Here is a 24269-nt window from a genome sequence, read left to right on the forward strand (position 1 = left end):
TCCCATTGGCATTGGATGGAGCTCCACCATCCACCATTCCAGAGAACACAATTCTTCCACTGCTCCACAGCTTCTCAATGCTGGGGGGCTTTACACCCTCTACTAGCCCACGCCTGGCATTATTAGGCAGCATGGAGCCAATAGCTTCACAAACATTTGGACTAGCCTGTTTTATATCTGCTGCTTATTGGCTGTTTTTGACTGATGATTGTCTTCCATGCTCCACACTAGCCGTGTTTTTTCGTGCCACCTTGAATAGACTGCGCTGAGGGGTGAAGTGGGGCTGCCGCTGAGGTGTAGATGGATTTGTCCTTTCGCTCACGCCGGCTGACCTTTTTCCACAACACAAGGCTACTGTTAGTTTGACATGAACAGACCTCCCCCAGCCAACCCAAGGTGTTCTTTTATATCAGTGCGGCTGTACAGGTTCTGGCCGCACATCACCGTCTTCAGACCACCTCTCAGTATCACAGACTAGAAGCTGCTGCCTGTATGAATTTTACACAGAGTTGTCTATTAAGCTTAAAACTCTTAAGACTCTTACCCTCACAGTAAGTGGAGCTCCACCATCCATCGTTCCAGAGAACACAGTTCTTCCACTGCTCCACAGCTCCTCAATGCTGGGGGGCTTTATACCCCTCTACTAGCCCATGCCTGGCATTATTAGGCAGCATGGTGCCAACAGGGTCATGTTGACCTGCTCCAGAGAGTCCTATTCTATTGCCAGTACTTCTCTAGCAACCTAAGTGCAACCTAAAGTAGCTAAATGCATTCGTTAGAAGAGGTGTCCACAAACATTTGGACACATGTGTCTGGCCTGTTTCATCCCAAAAACACAGGTATGAGGACACGGTTGGCTGTTGGTTTTAAGGGGGCTGGTTCCTATATATGTGCATACATGTATTTATAGACCAATCAAAAATACATAAGATCAATATATTATGCATATGTCTAATAAATGATACTTGCATGTATACAATATGCATGTACACTATGTGTCCAAATGTTTGTGGACACCCCTTCTAAAAAATGCATTCAGCTACTTTTAAGATGTACCCATTGCTGGCATTGCTGACACCCACTCAGCTTGTCTAGTCGCTGTAGAGAAGTACTGCCAATAGAATAGCACTCTCAGATGAACTTGAGCCTATTCGCACCATTGACACCTGTGGAGCAATGGAAGAACTGTGATCTTGAAGGTGGTTGAGTTTTCTATTAGCAAGGTAGCTAATGTTACTGCTAGGAAACTGCTGAGGATCATCTCTGTGCTCTACGCTACCAGTCAGGATTACTTTCTCGCTTCTGGAGGATTTGCAATAGTTATATAATGTACACTATATGGACAAAAGTATTGGGACACCTGCTTAAAAAAATGTTTATCACTTTATCCGTCTTTTGTTGGAGTAACTCTACTGTATAGTCTTTATGGTCCATGGAGGACTTTATCGCCCCCTTCCAATGAATGCATTCAGCGACTTTAAGTTACACCCATTGCTGATACAGAGATGGTCTAGTCCCTGTAGAAAAGTACTGCCAATAGAATAGGACTCACTGGAGCAGATCAACATGATGAACCTATTGGTATAATGCTGCCTAATGCCAGGCGCATGATGAGGGGTATAAAGCCTCCCAGCATTGAGGAGCTGTGGAGCTGTGGAAGAACTGTGTTCTCTGGAATGATGGTCCTGAGATGAGTTGAGGAGTTTGGGATGATGAGGTGGGGTGGTGATCATCATCATCCAACATCCTGACCTCACTAACACTCTTGTCGCTGAATGCAAGCAAATCCTCACAGCAATGCGCCTCCGCCGAAATCTAGTAGAAAGCCTTCTACCCTGGACAGTAGAGACAGTTACTCCAACAAAAGCAGAATAAACCCTTGTAATACCCTTGATTTCAGAAGAAACAATGGATGAGCAGGTGTCCCAATACTTTTGTCCAATTGTTTTTAGTCGTTTTGGAGCATTTCTATTGATCAGTTCATCAACCGCCAAACATATCTATTATGTCCAAAAATGGCAAAATTATGTATGCAACATGCAAGCTGGTCTTTATCGTACCTGGATTTAATATGGCTGTGAAAAGTCCTGTTAAAAATAGCTTGATAAAAACATTAGCATGTCCTGTGAGCCTCACTGTGTCTGACATTTATGGGCCAGTACAGCATGACTGTTATTATTAGGGAACGGTGAGTAATGCTCGTCCGTGTTCACAGTTCAGGACTGAGGGCAGGGTCGGCTCACGTGTCACAGGGAACAAAGGCTTTAGATAGAAATCCAGGCATTTTGTCTCAGTTATTAGTTTTATTTTACTCCATCATTTTTGGTTTAATCTAAGGTTTTATTAGCTCTGTTATCTAGACATACACACCAACACTGGAATCATATCAGTATCAGCAGATATTTGCTTAGATATGGCTGATATTTGAAGCTGATATTTTAAATAATGTGTTTATTGAACTCCAGAATTGCAGATGGAGTAGGTAAAGATGGATTACTGCACTCAGATCTCTGCATTTTATTAATTCTACTGTATTAGAGACCTTATAAACAGTCATATTTATATATAGATATATAGATTTTGTCCCATTTTCTGTATTTTTACTAACTTTTATGTATCACCATACAGCACCATCCAGTTTGTATGTTGAAAGTATTGGTTATTGACATCAGCCCACAGTTCCTATATTCATACTGTTGATCTCATAATCATAGTTCTCATCATAATTCTGTTAAAAGAAGTGCGTACAGCTTTACTGAGCGAGGAAACGGCTGTGTATTCAATGTATACAATACGTATCACAATACTGGGGTTATGATTCAATGTACTGTGATATATTGTAGGGGTGTAAGGGGGGTATACATGTATTCGTACCAAACTGTCACAATACCGGGTAGGTCTACACTACAGTTTAAGAGTGTTGCTGCTGTAACTGTAGTCTTGTTTGCCACCCCCCGCCTCCCAGTCTGCATACTCTCGTGTGTAAAGAGATCTTTCTGTTCTCACCTTTGGATTTGTGTTGTTGTTTTTGGGTGTGTGTTCAGAAAAATTTACTGCTTTATTATCACACTATAGTTTGTATTAACTACCTCAGGGGGTGCTATACAGCACTAGATGGAACAAAGAGTAACTTGCAACTATGGGCCCTATTTTAGAGATCCTAGGCGAGCCATCAAACCGCCCATCGTGTAACTTGATTTAGGGGGCGTGTCACGTGTCTTTGCTATGGTAACGACGGGGAAAGTTCGCCTTGCTCGGCTCGAAACTCACAAAAGTCATGTACTGAGTCTCTTAATGAATCATGGGTGTGTTGTTTTGGGCGTAATGTGCAGCAATAAACCAATCAGCGTGTCTCTCACCATCCCTTTAAGAGCCAGGTGCGGTCAGACTGACCTTGGTGGGTTGCCGTTTCAGTGGTGTAAAGCGTGGGGGGGTGTACGAGCGCCTCATTTCGAGACCACCGCGCCCATCAGCACAGATATATTCACAAGCAGCGCTGCTGTTTAAACCATCCAGGAGGAAGGATAGCAATGAACATCGTGATGCACCCTGTGCAGGCTGTAAGATAGGTCCCTTAGTGTTCAAATTAAATGAAAATGGTTAGTGTGGATTTCTCTAAGTAAAATGTGAGGGTTTCTCTAAATGAACCGTGACTTTTGTGTTCTGTTACATCCAATATATTTTTTAGTTTCATTTAGTTTAGTTCTCCAACATGATCAGGTATATGGTTCATTAATTTAACAATGGTATTGGATTGGTATTGGGTATCGGCCGATACGCAGAATTAATGTATTGTATCAATATTGGACCAAAACAGTGGATCGGTGCAGCCCTAGCTGTGCATTATTGCAGCTGTGCTTCTGTCTAGAGCACACATGGTCCGAGTAAAGTGTGAGCTGATATATCCGCTATGCTAAGTGGTGAAGATTAAGCTTTCATGATTTAGAACGTTAGCCTCGTAGCTCAGTACAGAAATAGCAAACTTTACACACTAAACACGACTCCACTACATTGGGGATATTTTTTTTAAATAAATGTAGTAAATTAGTTTCCTTTAAGCTTGTTTTTATATGCCTCTAAATATGAAAGACCAAAGAGGTACAGGCAAAGCATCTGTGTGCAACATTTAGTCCAGTGTTGAGGTAAAGGAGTGTGTCTGCTGGGAGGGCTTCCTCTCAGCTGTGTGGATGCTGAGACTCCAGAGCTGTGGAAGTGAGGAGTGCATTGTGATGTTGCGTTTAGCGCATGAGTTCACAAGTTCGCCCTGCTGTCCCTTGTGTTTTTTTCACACCATCACAGCAAGAGCGAGTGCTTTATTCTTTCTGTCAGTGTGTGAATATGGAGATGCAAGGAAAAATAGGTGAACCCTGTGGAATTACCCAGATTTCTGCTTTGACTGATAATCAAATGTGGTCTGATCTTTGTCGAAGTCACAATTTTAGACAATCACAATCTAACTAAATAAATAACATAAGGTGTTAAAAAAAACTGCCCATGTCTTTTTTATGGACATTAAGTAAACAACCACAGTGCAGGCTAGAAAAAGTAAGTAACCATTTGGAATTGCCTGAATTTTCACATTGATTGATAATAAAATGTGATCTGAATGTTTTTTAAGTCACAATTGCTAAACTAATAAAATCAAACAGTTACACTGCTTATGTTTTATATATCGAAGACATTGAGTAAACAACCACAGTGCAGGCTAGAAAAAGTAAGTGAACTTTTCGAAATGCCCTGAATTTCAACATTGACTGATAAGAAAATGTGGTCTAATCATAATTTAAGTCACAATTATAGACAAACACAATCTAACTAAACTAATAAAATCGAACAGTTGTACTGCTCATGTCTTTTACTAAGGATTCTAAGTAAATGCTCACAGTGTAGGCTAAAAAAAGTAAGTAACCCTTTGAAAATACCCAGATTTCTGCCTTGATTTATTTTAAATGTGGTCTGATCGTTATTGAAGTCACAATTATAGAAAATTACAATCTAACTAAACTAATAACAAAAAAAGTGTTGTACTGCTCATATCTTTTATTGAGGATGTTGAGTAAACAACCACAGTGCAGGCTACAAAAAGTAAGTAATCCTTTGAAATTACCTAGATTTCTGCTTTGATTCATAATAAATGTGGATATTAAAGTCATAATTATGACCCGAATTTTTTCATTTACTGATAATAAAATGTTATCTAAGTCACAACTACAGACCATTACAATCTAAAATAATAACAGACCAGCAGTAAATGTCCACAGTGCGGGCTAGAAAAAGTAAGTAACCCAGATACTAAGATCTCTGCCTTGATTCTTAATAAATGTGGTCTGGTCATTATTGAAGTCACAATTATAGACAATCACAATCTAACTAAACTAATAACACACATTGAGGACACACTATGTGTAATTGCCCACATTGCAGGCTAGAAAAAGTAAGTGATGTTCTGTGTTAATGACTTCCTCAAGACATAATTGGCTAAATGTGGAGATGAGAGTTAAAAAAACATTAAAAAACCTGGTTACTGACAGATCAGTTATTCTGAAGAACGATGGGTCAGTGTGAACCATTCCTCGATGCAAACAACTTTCAGAAGATCTCAGAAGACCACCAAAGTGTTGCTAAAACCTGGGTGTACATCAGTCCATGGTAAGACAACTTGTCTACAAATGGAAAAAATTCGAGTGAGTGAATGTCCTGCTAAGATCACTCCCAGAGCACAATGGGCAATCCTGAAAGACACCTGAAAGAACCCAAGGGTAACAGCAAAGGTACTACAGAAGACTCAACAAACGTCTATATTATTTGTTCATTTGTCCATCACTAGAAAACCACTCAACAAGAAGGAAGCTCCTGCGGCTGCAACACTGCATCTCAGTTTGCCCTGGACCAACTGGTTGTTCCACGGTTCTCAGGGGTTCTACTGGTTATTAAATTGACTTACTTTTTCTTGACTTCTTTCTTTTGTCATCAGTCAATGCAAAAGACGAGGTACGCCCACAGGTTTCCGTCATTCAGGTGATTCATTTATATAATGCACTGCATTTCTGCCAGCATAATTGCTTGTGTTTGTGTTTTAGAACAGCTATTAGTGATGTATTGTTTAGCATGCACTGTTACAGTGCTTGGTACTTAGCACTTTGTGGCAAAGCAGTCCTTTCAAGCCTTGCTCTAATTGATAGCCTCTCACAAGTGGCCTCAGCCTCATTATACAGCATGAGCTGTCAAAGCCCTGTTAGTCCCTCTGAATTAGGAAAGCAAGGCTAAGGCCTTGTTTGGGAGTTGAGCACTGTGATTGCTCGAATTCAGACCCCTAATCATTTCTATTGTGTGTTTTTTTTTTGCTCCCTTTCTTCCGTTTGACCAAGTAGAAATGTTCCAGATATTCTCATCTTTTCTCTCACATAGAAGGAAGGAGTAAAGATACAGCAGGACAGAACCAGTACCATCACAAAGAGCCCAGAATACTTTATTGGTAATAGGGTTGCAGTAGTATACTGGCATTGACAGTCAATTAAGGGAGAAACAATCAGAAGATTAAACCATAACAGAGTAATAATTAGCTGCGAAAAGTTCAAAGGATTTCCACTCCAAATATTTTATTTATTTATTTATTTATTTATTAAATTCATTTTCAGAGAAGCCTGTGTATATTTACTTATACACAAACTATAATATAAAGTTTTAACTACAGTAAATAGTTTGTTCAACCAAAAAATTACTGCTTTATGTATTTATTGTAACTGATAATAATAACTGTCATTATTATTATTATTATTATTATTATTATTATTATAGCAATAATAATAATGACTTAAAAAGTGTATTTTCTGAAGGAAACACAGAATAATTGCCATTGGTTCTCACTACCAAGCAGTTGCTACGCTGTTGCTATGTAGCTGAAATGGTATTCCATGTGGTCTTGCTAAATGGTTGAAAGATGGCTGTTGTGGTGTTGCTAGGTATCTGCTGTGGTGTTGCTCGGTGGCTGCTATGGTATCACAGGTGGTTGCTATGGTGGTGCTAGGTGATTGCAATGGTGGTGCTAGGTAATAGTTACGATTTTGTTTTTTCTAGGTGTTGCTAAAAGGTTACTGGTGGTTGCTATGGTGCTGCTAGGTGGTTGGTTTAGGGTTGCTAAATGGTTGTCATAGTATCCTAGATGGTTGCTGTGGTGTTGTTAGGTGGTTGGTGTAGAGTTGCTAAGTGGTTGTCATAGTATCCTAGGTGATTGTTATGGTGGTGCTAGGTAATGGTTATGGTTATGGTTTTGCTAGGTGGTTGCTATGGTGTTGCTTAAGGTTACTGGTTGTTGCTATGGTGTTGCTAGCTGGTTGGTTTAGAGTTGCTAAATGGTTGTCATAGTATCCTAGGTGATAGTTATGGTGTTGCTGAGTGGTTGATGTAGAATTGCAAAAGGTTGTCATAAAATCCAAGGTGGTTGCTATGGTCTTTCTAAGTGTTTGCTGGTGGTTGTTATGGATTTGCTAGGTGGTTGATATAGAGTGGGTGTCATAGTATCCTAGATGGTTGCTATAGTGTTGCTGCATGGTGCTGCTGCTGGTGGTTGTTAGGGTTTTGCTAGGTGGTTGCTGTGGTGTTGGTAATATGGTGTTCATCATAGAAATCATAATAATTGCTGGATTTATTGGGTCAGACCTCAAAACCTTTCTCCAGACTCTTCTGGTGGTGTAGGACGGTGTCCTCACCACACCCTGGCTCCGTCAGGTCTTCGACCCTGGCCCTGGCTCCGGTTCTGTCTTCAGGGTCTTATTTTTGTCTTATTCTGTCTTATTTTTGTTTCCCTCAGCAGCTCAGACAGGTTACTGCTTATCTTCGTTCCAGTTGAGGTCACCGGGCTTTGTACCATTTCAGGTTCTTTACTGGACCTGAAGAGAGCTTAAATGTCAATATTAGCTGGATACACTGGGGGTGTTTTAGACCTTTTGACCGGTAGAGCTTCTAATGCATGAATTTTTCATTTTTATTTCATTAAAAATTTATAAAATGTGGCAAAAAAACCCACAATAGACCCATCTATGAAGCTCTGGTTCTTCCTGTAGGAGACATGTCTATGTTTATTTCATTAAGGAGTTCAGACAGTGGTCCTGGTGGAGGCTGAGGTGGTCTTCTTTTGTTGTTTCTTGCTGCCCACAGATCACAGCCACGGAGTCTGTGCTGTTTCTGCTGCAGTACATCTCGGAGGATCTAGATAACAGAGAGAAGATCATAGTGATGGGAGACTGCTGTTACCTGAACCCGCTGGTGCGCAGGACTTTTCGCTTTCTTGGTACGCCTTCATACACACACACACACACACACACACACACACACACACAATTCTTCATTCTACTTTTCTTCTGTTCAGTTCTGGAGCTAGTCCTGTCACAGGTAAAGAGAGCTACAGGAGTTTAGACTATAATCTAGACTATAAAAAGGGATATTAAATACAAGTAAATGGACAAAAGTATTGGGACACCTGCTCATTCATTGTTTTTTCTGAAATTAATGGTACTAAAAAGAGTTGATCCTGCTTTTGTTGGAGTAACTGTCTCTACTGGCCAGGGAAGAGGAAGGCTTTCTACTAGATTTTGGAGGAGGATTGCTGTGAGGATGTAATTGCATTCTGCGAAAAGAGAGTTAGTAAGGTCAGGATGTTGGATGAACGCCACTTCACTTTCCACTTCAGGCAGAATTTAGTCGGGCTCTAGTCGGGTTCAGACAGAATTTAGTCGGGCTCTAGTCGGGTTCAGACAGAATTTAGTCGGGCTACAGTCGGGTTCAGACAGAATTTAGTCGGGCTACAGTCGGGTTCAGACAGAATTTAGTCAGGCTCTAGTCGGGGTTCAGACAGAATTTAGTCGGGCTCTAGTCGGATTCAGACAGAATTTAGTCGGGCTCTAGTCGGGTTCAGACAGAATTTAGTCAGGCTCTAGTCTGGGTTCAGACAGAATTTAGTCGGGCTCTAGTCGGGTTCAGACAGATTTTAGTCGGGCTCTAGTCGGGTTCAGACAGAATTTAGTCAGGCTCTAGTCTGGGTTCAGACAGAATTTAGTCGGGCTCTAGTCGGGTTCAGACAGAATTTAGTCGGGCTCTAGTCGGATTCAGACAGAATTTAGTCGGGCTCTAGTCGGGTTCAGACAGAATTTAGTCAGGCTCTAGTCGGGTTCAGACAGAATTTCGTTGGGCTCTAGTCGGGTTCAGACAGAATTTAGTCGGGCTCTAGTCGGGTTCAGACAGAATTTAGTCGGGCTCTAGTCGGGTTCAGACAGAATTTAGTCAGGCTCTAGTCGGGGGGGGTTCAGACAGAATTTCGTTGGGCTCTAGTCAGGTTCAGACAGAATTTAGTCGGGCTCTAGTCGGGGTTCAGACAGAATTTAGTCGGGCTCTAGTCGGGTTCAGACAGAATTTAGTCAGGCTCTAGTCGGGTTCAGACAGAATTTAGTCGGGCTCTAGTCGGGTTCAGACAGAATTTAGTCAGGCTCTAGTCGGGGGGGGTTCAGACAGAATTTAGTCGGGCTCTATTCGGGTTCAGACAGAATTTAGTCGGGCTCTAGTCGGGTTCAGACAGAATTTAGTCGGGCTACAATCGGGTTCAGACAGAATTTAGTCGGGCTCTAGTCGGGGTTCAGACAGAATTTAGTCGGGCTCTAGTCGGGTTCAGACAGAATTTAGTCGGGCTACAATCGGGTTCAGACAGAATTTAGTCGGGCTCTAGTCGGGGTTCAGACAGAATTTAGTCGGGCTCTAGTCGGGTTCAGACAGATTTTAGTCGGGCTCTAGTCGGGTTCAGACAGAATTTCGTTGGGCTCTAGTCAGGTTCAGACAGAATTTAGTCGGGCTACAATCGGGTTCAGACAGAATTTAGTCGGGCTCTAGTCGGGTTCAGACAGAATTTAGTCAGGCTCTAGTCGGGTTCAGACAGAATTTAGTCGGGCTCTAGTCGGGTTCAGACAGAATTTCGTTGGGCTCTAGTCAGGTTCAGACAGAATTTAGTCGGGCTACAATCGGGTTCAGACAGAATTTAGTCGGGCTCTAGTCGGGTTCAGACAGAATTTAGTCAGGCTCTAGTCGGGTTCAGACAGAATTTAGTCAGGCTCTAGTCGGGTTCAGACAGAATTTAGTCGGGCTCTAGTCGGGTTCAGACAGAATTTAGTCAGGCTCTAGTCGGGTTCAGACAGAATTTAGTCGGGCTCTAGTCGGGTTCAGACAGAATTTAGTCAGATTCAGACAGAATTTCTGGACTCCAATCTGTCAGGTTGGAATGACAGTTTCCGGACCTATTAAATCTCTAACACGGCCAAATATTAGAAAGGATCGTATGCTGGTAAAGACGGCATCAGTAAAGGAGAAGGAACTGAATTCCATTCTCAGGCAGTCTCAACATGCCCGTCCTCATTCTAGGGAGGTCGAAGGCCTGAAGCGAGTGTCATGCGGTCGTCTTCTTAATAATTTATTTATTATTTCCTTCTGCCTCTGCGCACAGTGAAGCGAAGGGTAATAAGACATGGAGTACGATGCTCAGTTGCCGCAGGGGTCTCCAGCATGAGGAGCTTCTGAGGTTCCATTCGGAAACTAGCGCTTCTTTTAATTCTGATCACTGACTGGGTGATTAAGACGCTTACATGTCACGTCAGAGCGATCCCCCCGGGGAGGGTCTGCACGGTCAGATCATGGTTTAATCTGTTGTGAATCCTTTTCTTATCATTTTATTCTGTTTGGTGACAAATCACATCTTCGCTTGATGACAGTGTGTGTTAACGTCTGCCTGGGGAGCATTTCCGAGACTCTGCGTTACACCACATTAAATTCCTGGCTAAAAATGGACTCCTTCAGAGCAGAATGAATGTAGAAACATCAGAGCAGGCAGGAGAGCAATGTTAGCACTGTCTCCTGGTAATGCTCAGTCTAATCTAGTCTAATGCTCCACTGAACCCTATATGAAAGCTCGGAGAGCTCAGAGATCCAATGCGACAAAGCCGGACACGCTTACCCTGGCATGGCAGCCCTGTTGCAGGCTGATCATTCTGACATGATTTCTTCACACGGCGACTCTGAGAGATGATGTACAGAAGCCTCATCTGAACAGAATTGGACTGCAAACCACTCAGACGTGTGGAATTTCACAACGCGTGAGGAATGTTGTACCTGTGATGCTGGAAAGCTTGATTTTATTCATTTCTCTGCAGTTTTGTTTTCAGAATATTGTTACTGCTGTTAACTGAATCCAGGCCCTGGCCAAAAGTGTCCAGATATTTCAAGAAACGTATAAAGCTTTATTTATAAGATTTAATAAGAACAAAAAATGGTTTCTCAGTATGAGTTGTAATATATAAATATTATAATATAAATAATATAATATAAAGTATTAATACTAAATACTAATAAGAACAAAAACAATCAGTTTAATAAGACTGTTCATTATATGTGTTTACAAATGCTGATAATAATAAGCTAATGAGAAAAACATAAAACATACACTACAATTCTAAATAATAATAATAATTATTATTTGTCAAATATTATTATATAATTATTATAATTATATTGTCCCTTTTCTGCTTTATCTGTGTTCTTTCTGGGTCTGTTTGTCCTGTTTGTCTTCAGCAAGTAGTCTTCCCACCTGTGCCTCTTTTGTAGCCCCGCCCTCTGGTTATCTTCTCCAGGTGTTCCTTGTTTGTCTCTGTGTATATATTCTCCCTTTGACTCAGTGTTCCTTTGTTCGGTCCTGTATTAGTCAGTGTGGTTTTCTCACATCAGTTCATGCTGTGTGTTGATTTGCTAGTTTGTAGCCTTTGTTTTTGTTTACAGTTTTTGCTTATTTAAAAAAATTCGAATCAAATATTAAATAAAATAAAATCTAAATAAAATGTATTTGTAACTGATGGCACACAACAACTTTACAGGAGTTTGATATGTTTATACATATTTCAATATAGATATATGTATGTAGATATATCTCAAATATATATATCTGTACGGCTCCCTCTTCAAGTCAGTCCATAGCATCTCTATAGAGTTGAGATCCGGGCTCGGCCTTGACCGCTCCAAACGGCCGATTTTGTTTTTTTTATAAGCAATTCTGTTGTGGACTTGCTCCGTTGTTTTGGGTCATTGTCCTGGTGCATTACCCAACTTCTACAGAGTTTCAGCTGATGTACAGACTCTCTCACATTATCCTGTAGATCTTTTTTTGATACACTTGGGAATTCATCAGCCCCTCAATGATTGTACACTGGCCAGGCCCTGACACCGCAAAACAGACCCAAATAATGATGCTCCCTCCACTATACTTTACGGTTAAGATGATGTGCAGTGTTTTTTTAGGGCAGATAAACTGTTCTTCTGTCTAAATTCTTTCCATATAGTTTCATCTGTCCACAAAACCATTGCATTTACTTTTATGGCATTTAGCTGACGCTCTTATCCAGAGCGACTTACAAGGTAACTCATATTACAGAGGGGGGCCAATGTAGTGTTAGGAGTCTTGCCCAAGGACTCTTATTGGTGTAGCGCAGCACCCAGACTGGGAATCGAACCCTCCATCTCCCACATGGTGTAATAGCTCATTGGCAGATAGTGGTGTTATCTGTTGTGCCATACCAACCACACCCAACCCCACCAAACCACATCAAACCCAACCACGTTGCCAGTGAGTGTCAGTGTGCTCTTTCACAACCTTCAGCTGTGCAGCGATATTCATTTTAGTAAGCAGTGGCATCTTCCGTGGTGTCCTGCCATAGACACCCTGCTTGTTTTAGGTTTTATGGACTGTAGACTCAGATGTTAGCCTGTACCAATGACCTTCAAATCTTTGGCCGTCACTCAGGGTTGTTTTCGTTACCTCATTGATGAGTCTGCGTTGTGCTCTTGGGGTCATTTTGACTGGGCGCCCACTTCTTGGCAGAGTAGCCACAGCCCCAACTTGTCTCCAACTAGTCGTTTTTGCCTCACTGTAGACTGGTGAATTTCTAAAGTCTTTGTAATGACTCTGTAACCCTTTCCAGTTTTATGTAAATCAACCATTTCTGATCGTAGATCCTCTGAAAGCTCTTTTTGGCGAGGCATGGCGTATCCTTCTTGCGAGTGTTTTTTATCAATCGGAGTAGCTCCAGTTCACACCTCCAAACCTCATTTTCTTAAGAAGACTCTATGCTATGACTCTAACACCTGACTCCAGTTAGCTTTTTGGAGCTCATTAACTCAAGGGCTCACATACTTTATCCACTAGCACTATGAGTTTTATGATTGTTCTCAATGAAAACTGAGATGAATTATCAAAATTGTTATTGTGTTGTTTTTTTTATTATTTAAGGCACATTATATGTGTCAATATGCTTGACTTGGATGAGGATCAGATATTTTAGGACAAATTAATGCAGAAAAACATAAAATTCCAAAGATTTCACATACAAGCCAATTGTGATATTGGCCCATATATCTACCTCCACTTCCAAGCTCACTCCTGCAACAGTAATAAATAAATATATAATACATTTATATAGTAAATTAATATAATTTTTGTTCTTTCGTGCAAGTATTTTATGATGCATTATTTTGTTTGATTTTTTATGGGGATTTTTAGAGCAAATGCCCCTATAGATGTAGAAATAATGGACCTGATTTTCTTATCTTCCAGAGAAATGGGTAATAATATATGGTATTTGAAACTATTTTTCATTTTTCGATGCATATTTTGATTCATTTTTTTACATATATACTATATGGACAAAAGTATTGGGACACCTGCTCATTCATCGCTTCTTCTAAAATCAAGGGTATTAAAAAGAGCTGATCCTGCTTCTGTTGGAGTAACTGTAATCTCTACTGTCCAGAGAAGAGGGTTTTCTACTAGATTTTGGAGGAGCATTGCTGTGAGGGTTTGATTGTAATCTGTGTGAGGATTCGATTGTAAATCTGATGTTAAATCTTTTCAAAAGCTTTTAAAAGTAGCTGTGGAGCTCGTTAGTTGCTTTTGAATGGTGGGTGGCTTCAGCAGTGTTGGAGACTCAGCAAATCTAAATTCCAGATTTGACTGGATCTGTTGGACGGTTCTTAGAGGATAACAGCAAAGGTGGACTGTGCAGAAAAACTACAGAAGTTACATGACGTCCATGGCCAGGGAATAACATGTGTCGCCAAAATACAGGACTTTACAGGAGTACAATGTTCTTGACTTTGAATGGAAGAGCGTTTCTATTGGTCCGTTAATCCAGAATTATGTACACAGTGTACAGAAGCAGCTGCAGGGTTCCAGCCATGGAGAAAACCAAAAACGGACAAAATGGAGATGCAGGTTTTTCTAATTGGACATCAGCGATAAGTGGAGCCTCATATTCAAACTTGCACAGCGATTAAAACTTCAGCAGTTTTCATTTCATCGTCTTGGAGATGACTTTGCAGATCAATAAAATACACTATATGGACAAAAATATTGGGACACCTGCGCATTTAGTGTTTTTTTTTTTCTTTTGTTGGAGTAACTGTGTCTACTATCCAGGGAAGGCTTTCTATTAGATTCTGGAGCAGCACTGAGGATTGCTGTGAGGATTTGATTGCATTCAGCGACAAGAGTTTTAGTGAGGTTAAATGAATAAATTAATTAAATTAAAAGTAAAATCTGTCAGTTTAGATCATGTTCTCCATACTGTCACACAAAAACCCTGGAGTCCAACTTTTGTCATTTTTCACTTTTTGACATACTGTCAATCTGGCAGTTGTTCTTTACATTGTATCCACATTTCATGACGAATGGACCAATAGAAATGCTCCAAAATGGCTTGAAATAAAATCTTTTTCCATTCATTTCCATTAAAAGTTAAGAAGGTTTTTTCCTTCTCCTGTAAAGTTGCTGTTTTGGAGATACAGCAGAGACGTCACGTTTTGACGGTAAGGTCTTCGTCAGTCTTTGTTTCCGTGACTGTGTCTTTTTCTCTCTGTTTGCAGGTGTTTACGCGTTCGGCCTGTTTGCCACCGATATTTTTGTGAACGCGGGTCAGGTGGTGACGGGAAATCTGTCTCCATACTTCCTGACAGTCTGTAAGCCCAACTACACGGCTCTGGGATGCCAGCAGGGGATTCGCTTCATCAGCCAACAGGAAGCGTGCACGGGCAATGGGGACGACATCCTACGCGCCCGCAAATCATTCCCCTCTAAAGAAGCTGCACTCAGCCTCTACGCTGCCCTTTACGTCGCTGTGAGTAAACTCCCCTCTGCTTTCGGTTCAGAGAGGCGTAGAGAAGTGCAGAAGTGCTGCCATAACCTCTTCTTCATTACAGGTGTGGCAGGTTTCCAGAAAATCTAGTCTCTTTAAAACAGTCCTAGAATGAAAAACTGTTCAATAGTTCAATAGATGGAAGTGACAAACCGTGAACCTCAAACACTGCTGTTCCTCCTTCAAAAGAACCTCCAGCAGAACCCAGACAGAACTGTAAAACAGGCCCATTCCAGAACTTCAGAACGGTTCTCTGTAAGTGCAGGCTAGCAATGCGAGGTGGGTGGAGTCAATGAGGCAAAGTTGAGCAGACTTTAGCTGGCTTTATGCAAATAAGCTTTATGCAAATAATGGAAACTCACCCAAAAGTACTGGATGGAGCTCCACCATCCATCATTCCAGGGAACACTGTTCCTCCACTGCTCCACAGCTCCTCAATGCTGGGGGGGCTTTTTTTTTTCACAGTTCTAGCCCACGCCTGGCAACAGGTGCATGTCTCCCTGCTCCAGCTAGTCCTATTCTATTGGCAGTACTTCTCTAGGGGACTAGACAAGCTGTGTATGTGCGCCTTATAACATCAATAGGTACAACTACAACTAGCTGGGTGCATTCATTAGTCGGGGTGTCCACAAACTTTTCAGCTTAAATCCTCAATGCATTTCATGGCATTTTTGATCTTTTGAACTCATTGGTAGGTTCAGACTTCCATTCCTTCCTCTGATGACTTACTGTGAAGCTACCGCTCGTAGTAATTACTGGACAAAGACTTTCCGATGCTGTTCATGCTTGAAAACAGGGCCTTTGCAAACCCGACCAGGTGCAAACTCTCAGCTATTCTTTATTCAGCTCAGGAATAGAGCACTCCTCCGTATTAAAAAGGCTCACCGAATATTTTCAGTTCAGTCATGTTTCTGGAGGCAGGGTATCTGTGCTCTGAGCTCATGAGGGATGTGAGTTAATTTTCATTTTCATTTTAGCCCTCCCACACTGCACTTACAAGTCTTGCTTGTAAAGTAAATGTAGTGGAGTATTATATTGGCAGTGGTGGCTATTGATGACAGGGTTCCGGATTTGATCCCCAGGTTCTGCAAGCTGCCGCTGCTGGACCCTTGAGCAAGGCCCTTCGCCCTCCGCTCTGCTCCCTGGACATCCCAGCAATGGCTGCCCACCGCTCCGGGCATGTGAACATGAGTGAGCATGGGCTCACTGTCACTGTGTCTGTGATATGGATGGGTTAGAGGCTTGAGGCCAAATTCCATCACAAATAATGCATATAAAATAAATAAATAAATAAATAATTGTGCACTACTTCTTGAAATATTGCAAATTAATTAAAATATCATTAAAATATCTAGAATAAATCCCATCATATTTTTTTAAAGCATAAAAAGACATAATTCATAGAATTCAAAGACGTTAGCAGCAGATCCTTTAAGTCCTGTAAGTTGGGAGGTGGGTTGGGCCTCCATGAGCCGGTTCCGGTTCGGGCCGGTTCACCAATTTTTTATTTTTTTATTTTTTTTATGAAGCACTTTTGGAAGGTACTGACCATGCCCTACATACCGAGAACACCCCCAAAAGACACTGCGCATTTGAACATCTATGTCAGCAATGGGTGCAACTACAAATACTGGGTGCATTCATTAGTAGGGGTGTCCACAAACTTTTTGATCTTTTGAAGTCATTGGTAGGTTCAGACTTCCTCTGATTACTGGACAAAGACTTTCCGATGCTGTTCATGCTTGAAAACAGGGCCTTTGCCAACCCGACCAGGTGCCAACTATGTTCTGATCCTCTTGTCTAGAACATCAGAGTTTGGTTCTTGTCAAAGTGGCTCAGAACTGACTAATATTTCCACATTTGACAGGTGGTTATAATGTTATGGCTGATGGGTAAATATATATTATGATGGTGGAAAATGTCCCAAGGTAACTCTTTTGGAGACGAGTGTCGTTAAAAATGGAAGACCGGAGGTGATGGGGAGTTGGCTAAAAATTCTTACGGTATTAAATTAATAATGGAGGTTATCGCTGCATTAGGGAGGGCGGCATGATGGAGCTGCAAGTAGCGCGTGTGACAGTAAACTGACCGCGCCGAATTGCGCCTAGGTGTAAGTGTGTGTGTGTGTGTGTGTGTGTGTGTATGTATTTGGTACCCTGCGATAGACTGTTGAACTGTCCAGAGAGTATTTCTGTCTTGCGCCCTATGATCACAGCTAGGCTCTGGGCACACCGTGGCCCCGACCCAGGAGGCCTGTTCCACCTTCATGTTGATCATGCATCATGTCAGAATGATCCACAGCCTACAGGTGGGGAGGGTAATTCACTTTTACCCCTCTATTCCCCTCCATACAAATCACTCCTCATGGACAGCTGTACACATGCATTTCTGGACAAGCTGAGAGCTCCAGAAGCTTGATCTGAAGGTAGAGAAGCATGTGGACTGTAGAGGCGGTAGAGTAATACTGACTCTATGGGTTACGCAGTGTTACGCTGACAGTTCTGGAGAGAGGTTCTCCACCTGCAGCTCCACCACCAAAGCTCCATATAGTGCAGTAGCAGCAGCGCTCCAGCCCGGAGTGGGAATGACGGGGACGCCGTTCTCCCTGTTCCAGTCAGTGGAGCATCAGGATGATTTTGTAACTGAACAGAAGCAGGCCCTGTCTCGTCGTGCGACGTCGGGGAAATTGATTTTCATTCTCCGTCGGTTCACATGAGATCTGCAACTTTGCACTTTCTTGCAAACTCTACAAATGCAGAGAAAGTGGAGGGATATTATAGAATCACTGGATTTACAGACTTACTGTTAAAGCTCCTTCCATATGCCTTAGCCAAGGACATACTTCTGGATGCCGTGTATTTCCATTGTTTCTGCTGCGGTCCTGCTATTATTGAACAGTGGAAGCGTTTAGGAGGAACCTGAGGTCTGTCAGACCACAAAGTTACAGAGCGGGGTCAGGGCCGAGTGCTGAGCTCAGAGCAGAGTGCAGAAAAGCCTCCAACTGACTCAATAACTGCAGCAGAGCTCCAGACCTGCTGCTGCTGGTAGAGCTTAGAGCAAAGGAGGACCAGCTCCATATTAATAATGCCTATGGGTTTAGAATGGGACCACAGAAAAGCTCCTGTAGGTGTCCCAATACTTTTGTCCGTTGTTTGTGCTCTTCCTGAGATGTAAAATAAAAACCTTCCTAACTATCAAAGTAAAAAGATTTTATTCCAAGGCATCAAAAGTCCATTTATCATCAAATATTGACCCAACATAAAGGAAAGCTGGCATCTAGATGACACCCTGGCAGTCAGAGAAACCTACTTTGCTGGTCAGCTGGTCAGCCACCACCAGAGAACGCCACATGGAGGCATCTCCTGGATGATCTTCTATGAAGGCAGAGTTCTAGACATACACTAGCACACACCAGACATCAGTGAGGGCCTGTCTAATGTGAGTGAGTGACCAAGCTGAGTGTCCAAGAGAAGGTTTTGAGGGTTCGTCCAGTTCAGTTCACTATGTTCACCTCTGAGCCTCCACTGTTTACTGTGGTATTCCTTAACCAGAGGTCGTATCCTTCCTTATATTCCTTTAATTCCTTCATATTAGGCGTGTTTTCATGATTATTATTTTTTATTTATTATATTTATTATTTATTTTATTTATTATTTTACTTTTTTACTTTTATTTAACAAGTGCCAAACATGTAGCCCTTAGATCCACCTGTATGAACCTACAGCTCTGGGTTGATTTCCTTGGTTTACAGAAGAGATGAGCGCACCAGCCTGCCTTAGAGAGCAGCACATATTCTGCGTTCTGATTAAAACAATTTTAAAAATTAATAATATTAAAAAATATATAATATTACTTTTTACAAGGTGATATTAACATAAATAAATAATAAAAAAATATATAAATAATAATGATAAATAATAAATGGTTGCTATCTGGGGGTCACTGGATTCAGGCCATGTGCAGCTTTGTTAAATGAGGGCCATATTATTCATAAATCTTTAAGAAGCATGTTTCAGAAAGGGCGGATTAAAAGACGTCACATCGCAGCATGCTGGAAAGATAAGCCGCCCTATAGATTTCTCCAGCGCAGCTCCAATTATGCCTGTGAGATGAATAATATTTTATTAAAATCTCAAATTAGTAACACCAATGACATGCATTCATTGCAGGCTGATATTGACACTCTGGGACACTCTGGGTGCTGTGAGGGTGTGGATGTGTCTGAGCAGAGTGTGGGGAAAGCCCAAATTGGACTTGTAAGAGATTAAATTGATGGCTTCTGTGACAGTAATCAAAGCAGGGTTTAGAGGATTGATGGATGGATGGATGGAGTGAGTGAACGAGCCGTGGGGCCTGTTTGCTTAGCTTAATTACCCGCTCTCTGCTGCCACTGATGGAATGTTAAAGATGGATGCAGTCATGAGAAGAATGAGCACATGGAGGCCTGATGGGGGTGAGGGGGTTGCGTGGTTCTGCGTGCATCTGCTACTGCTTGCTTCAGGCTTTGTGTGTGTGTGTGTGTGTGTGTGTGTGTGTGTGTGTTAGTTTTTGTACATCACCACCCCTCCTCATCCCCAATGGACCACCACCATCATTCCAGAGAACACAGTTCTCCCACTGCTCCACAGCTTCTCAACGCTGGGGGGCTTTATACCCCTCTACTAGCCCATGCCTGGCATGATGGCTTCATCATGTTGATCTGCTCCAGAGAGTCCTATTCTATTGGCAGTACTTCTCTACAGGGACTAGACAAGCTGTGTGTGTGTGTGTGTGTGTAGATTTGCACATATGTTTGGGTGCTGAATGCATTCTTTAGAAGAGGTGTCCACAAACATTTGGACAGGTGTATAGTGTGCCTGTGTGTATACATATGGGGGGGGGGGGGTATATGTATGTCCTCACATCCAGGCGTTATATAAAAGCAAACCTGTGTGTGGGAGTGAGTATATCGGCTCTATCACTCGTCCTCCGTCTGAGAAATAGAAGGCAGCTCCTTCTCTGCGGTGTCTCTCGCTCCCTCTCCCCCTCTCTCTCTCTCTCTCTCTTCCCCTGGAGGCTTTGCTGGAGCAGCGAGGGGAGAATCAGAGAGGACGCTCATAATGTCTTTAGCCGCTTTCCTCCAAAATACCACGCAGTCTGAGAAACAGCTCTGCTCAAGATCTTTATGGTGGAAAATCTTTATGGTGGCCATTAGCAGTAATTACAGAATGCTACGTTAATTATGGGGAACGTTTCCAGTGTTGGCCTTTAAATAAAAGCAGACTCAAAGGATCACAAAAGCTCCCGAAATAAGCAGCTTTGGGTTTACTAAAGTACTAAAGAGTCATCATAAATAGGATATTTAAAGATGCAGTGATTCTACACTAATTAATTCATGGAATAATACATGATCCTGAAAAAAAAAGTATTTGGACGCCTGCTTATTCATTGTTTCTTCTGAAATCAAGGCTATTAAAAAGAGCTGATCCTGCTTTTGTTGGGGTATCTGTAATGTCCACTGTCCAGACAAGATGTCTAGACTTTCTACTAGATTTGGGAGCAGCATTGCTGTGAGGATTTGATTGACTGCATTCAGAGACAAGAGCGTTAGAGAGGTCAAGATGTTGGATGATGATCACCACCCCACCTCATCATCCCCAACTCCCTAACTCATCCCAAAAGTACTGGATGGAGCTCCACCAGTACACAGTTCTTCCACGGCTCCACAGCTCAATGCTGGGGGCTTTATATTACCCCTCTAGCCCACGTCTGGCATTGGGCAGCATGGTGCCAATAGGTTCATGAGGTTTATCCTATGCTCCTGAGAGTCCTATTCTATTGGCAGTACTTCTCCACAGGGACTAGACAAGCTGAACTTAAAGTAGCTGAATCTGTTCACTAGAAAGGGTGTCCACAAACATTTGGACATATAGTGAATTCATGTGTTTTCGTGCTTTTCCTCATGCTTCAGTGTTCAGGCGGGTGTTCAGCAGATCTGAGGCCTTGTCTGCAGGGATCTGCATACAAACATGGCTTTAATGGAACAGTGGAAACCAGGTGGGCTGTAAAACTAGAGTCAGCAGAGTTGAAAATGAAGACTGATTGTGCTCTCCCTGTGTGTTTCGGCAGATGTACATCACATGCACGGTGAAGGCCAAAGGCACACGGCTGGCCAAACCCGTGCTGTCCCTTGGGCTCATGTGTCTGGCCTTCCTAACAGGGATTAACCGCGTGGTGGAGTACCGAAACCATTGGTCTGACGTCATTGCCGGCTTCATCATCGGGGGTGCCATCGCCATCTTTATGGTAAGCATGGATCTCCAGACATATGGGTGTATCTGTGTGCCATATCATGTTTATTATGGTGAATATGAACAAAGAATGTGGCAAAATCATCAGAAAACATTATACACTATATTGACAAAAGTATTGGGACACCTTTCGATTCATTCGTTATTTTTCTCCTGAAATTAAGGGCATTACAAAGAGTTTCTTTGAAGGCTTTCTACTGGATTTTGGATGCACTTGGACCCCATCATCCCCAACATCTCAAAAGTATTGGATGGAGCACCCGAGAACACAGTTCTTCCACTGCTCCACAGCTCAGTGCCCCTCTAGAGAGTCCTACTCTCTATTGCCAATACTCTCTAAAGGGACTAGATAAGCTGTGTGTGTGCATTTGCACATCTGTGTCAGCAGTGGGTGCAACTTAAAGTAGCTGAATGCATTCATTAGATAGGGTGTCCAGAAATATTTGGACATGTAGTCAATAAAACAGGCCGGGATTCCTTGCGGTACATTGTTTTGTGAATGAAGTGGATGAAAGTCCACTCTACCTTGAACCCCCTCTCCCTCTCCAGACTCTTCCTGCTCCCTGGGGATCTCACAGATGGAGTTTAGCACACCTGGGATTCAAGTCCCAGACATAAGGAACGTCTCTGTTTTCATGGGACGCTCTGTTCTTACCACTCGACCACTCCAGGGCGACTTGCCAGACTGGAACACTTCAGCAAACCCATGTGAATCCCTCATTGCCAACCTATATTTTTTGAAGGTTATGTTAATATCTGAATGTTGTAGCATCTCCAAGATTCTCGCTGGAGGACTGTGCATGTCCTTGAAGTTGGCTTTTAACCTCAGTTTAACCTTGCCAATGAGCTAAATACCAATTATCCTCAAGCACTCAGTAGCCACTCTGTGATACTTACAGTGTTGGAGAAGCCTCGGCTCCTCATCAGCTATCTCTATATAGAGGTATTCTGTATATCTCTGTACGTTAATTGTATGCTGTTGGACAGTAAATTTCATCATGGCAGGCGTGGGCTAGTAGAGGGGTATAAAGCCCCCAGCATTGAGGAGCTGTGGAGCAGTGGAAGAACTGTGTTCTCTGGGATGATGGATGGTGGAGCTCCATCCAGTACTTTTGCAATGAGTTGGTGAGTTGGTTTGGGATAAGGTGGGGTGGCGATGATCATCATCATCATCATCATCATCATTAAACATCCTGACCTCACTATTGATTTTATTATAGATTATGATCTGAGCAGATGGTTTGGTAACTTTTATCAATAATTAATAAATAGTTCTGATCAGAGGAGGACGGGTCGGGTCCCCCTTATAAGTCTTGGTTCCTCCCAAGGTTTCTTCCTCCAGCTCTGAGGGAGTTTCTCCTTGCCACTGTCACCGTTGGCTCCTCACTGGGGGTCTTGGATCGTAATGTCTTACGTTATTTCTTTTTTTTTTTGCCTTTTTGTCTTTTACTAATTACTAATTATGTAAAGCTGTACAAATAAATTTGACTTGACTTTACTATTGCTCTTGTCGCTGAATGCAATTAGACCCTTACAGCAATGCTCCTCTCCAAAATCTAGTAGAAAGCTCTACTTCTTCTCTGGACAGTAGAGATTACGGTTACTTCAACAAAAGCTGGATGAGCTCTTTTTAATACCTTTGATTTCAGAAGAAACAATGAAGAAGCAGGTGTCCCAATACTTTTGTCAAAATATGTACACATATTTAGAAATGTATAGGCCATGTTTGAGATGTCTGGGTTGGTTAAAGCTAATCTCTACTGCACTAATCTAAAGCTAAATGATAAAATGCTGAAACTGGAAAGTTCTATTGAGGAGTGGGCAAAGCTCCGCAGCCTGGATTTGGCTTTTCCCTCCTCTCGGCTAAATGTTCAGTGAGGTGTCGAGGCAGCATGAAGCCGAGACAACAAAAGGTCAGGTTTAAAATGTGTACAAAGCGGGGGTCTGTGATTTGCTCGATTCTTGCTGGGGGAGAGCAGCGTTAAGGGAGGCTTTGTGTGTGGAATGTGTGTGTTCCCTCTCGGGGCCGGTTCATGCGGCTGTGATATACACTGACCTATTTCTCCAGCTGGAGACGGGGGGGTGTGTGTGGGGGTTGGGGAGGAAGGTGGGAGTGGACAGTGTGTGTGTGTGTGTGTGTTTGTGCGTCCTAATGTCATATGGCATCTTCTCTGAGAAGGGTTTAGTAGCGGGAGGAGAGCAGGATGTGTGCATCTGCTTCCCAATAGCATCTAAGTAAAGCCAGTGTAACATTTGCCATAACATTAAAACCAGGAGAAGTGAACAACACTGATGGTCTGGTTCCTCAGGCTCCTGTCAAGGGCTGGATCTACATATTAGGCAGCGAGTGGAACGGTCAGTTCTTGAAGGTGAAAAACAGACAAGCGTGAGAATCTGAGACACTTTGACGAGAACCGAACTGTGAGGTTCTAGATAAACGACTGGGTCAGAACATCTCCACCAAAACATCAGGTAGGTCTTGAGGTGGGGTGTTCCCGGTATGCAGTGGTCCAAGGAAGGACAACTGGTGAACCCGGCGACAGAGTCCCACCCACTTCACAGCTCACAGTGCTAAAGTCTGAATGTGTCCGGACACCACAGGACCCACTCAGTATTAGGCAGGTGGTTTTAATGTTATGGCTGGTGGTGGAACCACATGGCCTCTCACCTCAGCTGAGTTCTACATTAATCTCCACCAGTCACACAGTTCTAGAATGTTCTCCACCAGTCACATAGTTCTAGATTGTTCTCCACCAGACCAAAG

The 24269-nt window shown here is 42.4% G+C and overlaps 1 protein-coding gene across 1 annotated transcript in view; it reads left to right on the forward strand.

The window, feature by feature from the left end:
* The window catches only part of plppr5a (phospholipid phosphatase related 5a), a 46290-nt gene that overhangs the window by 7211 nt on the left and 14810 nt on the right, over positions 1-24269 (forward strand). The window contains exons 2-4 of the mRNA XM_072690954.1: positions 8158-8290; positions 14947-15197; positions 21324-21500. Coding sequence (XP_072547055.1) covers positions 8158-8290; positions 14947-15197; positions 21324-21500 — 561 coding nt within the window. The remainder of the gene's footprint in view (positions 1-8157; positions 8291-14946; positions 15198-21323; positions 21501-24269) is intronic.

This window comes from Salminus brasiliensis, chromosome 11 (genome assembly GCF_030463535.1).
Source record: "Salminus brasiliensis chromosome 11, fSalBra1.hap2, whole genome shotgun sequence".
NCBI lineage: Eukaryota > Metazoa > Chordata > Actinopteri > Characiformes > Bryconidae > Salminus > Salminus brasiliensis.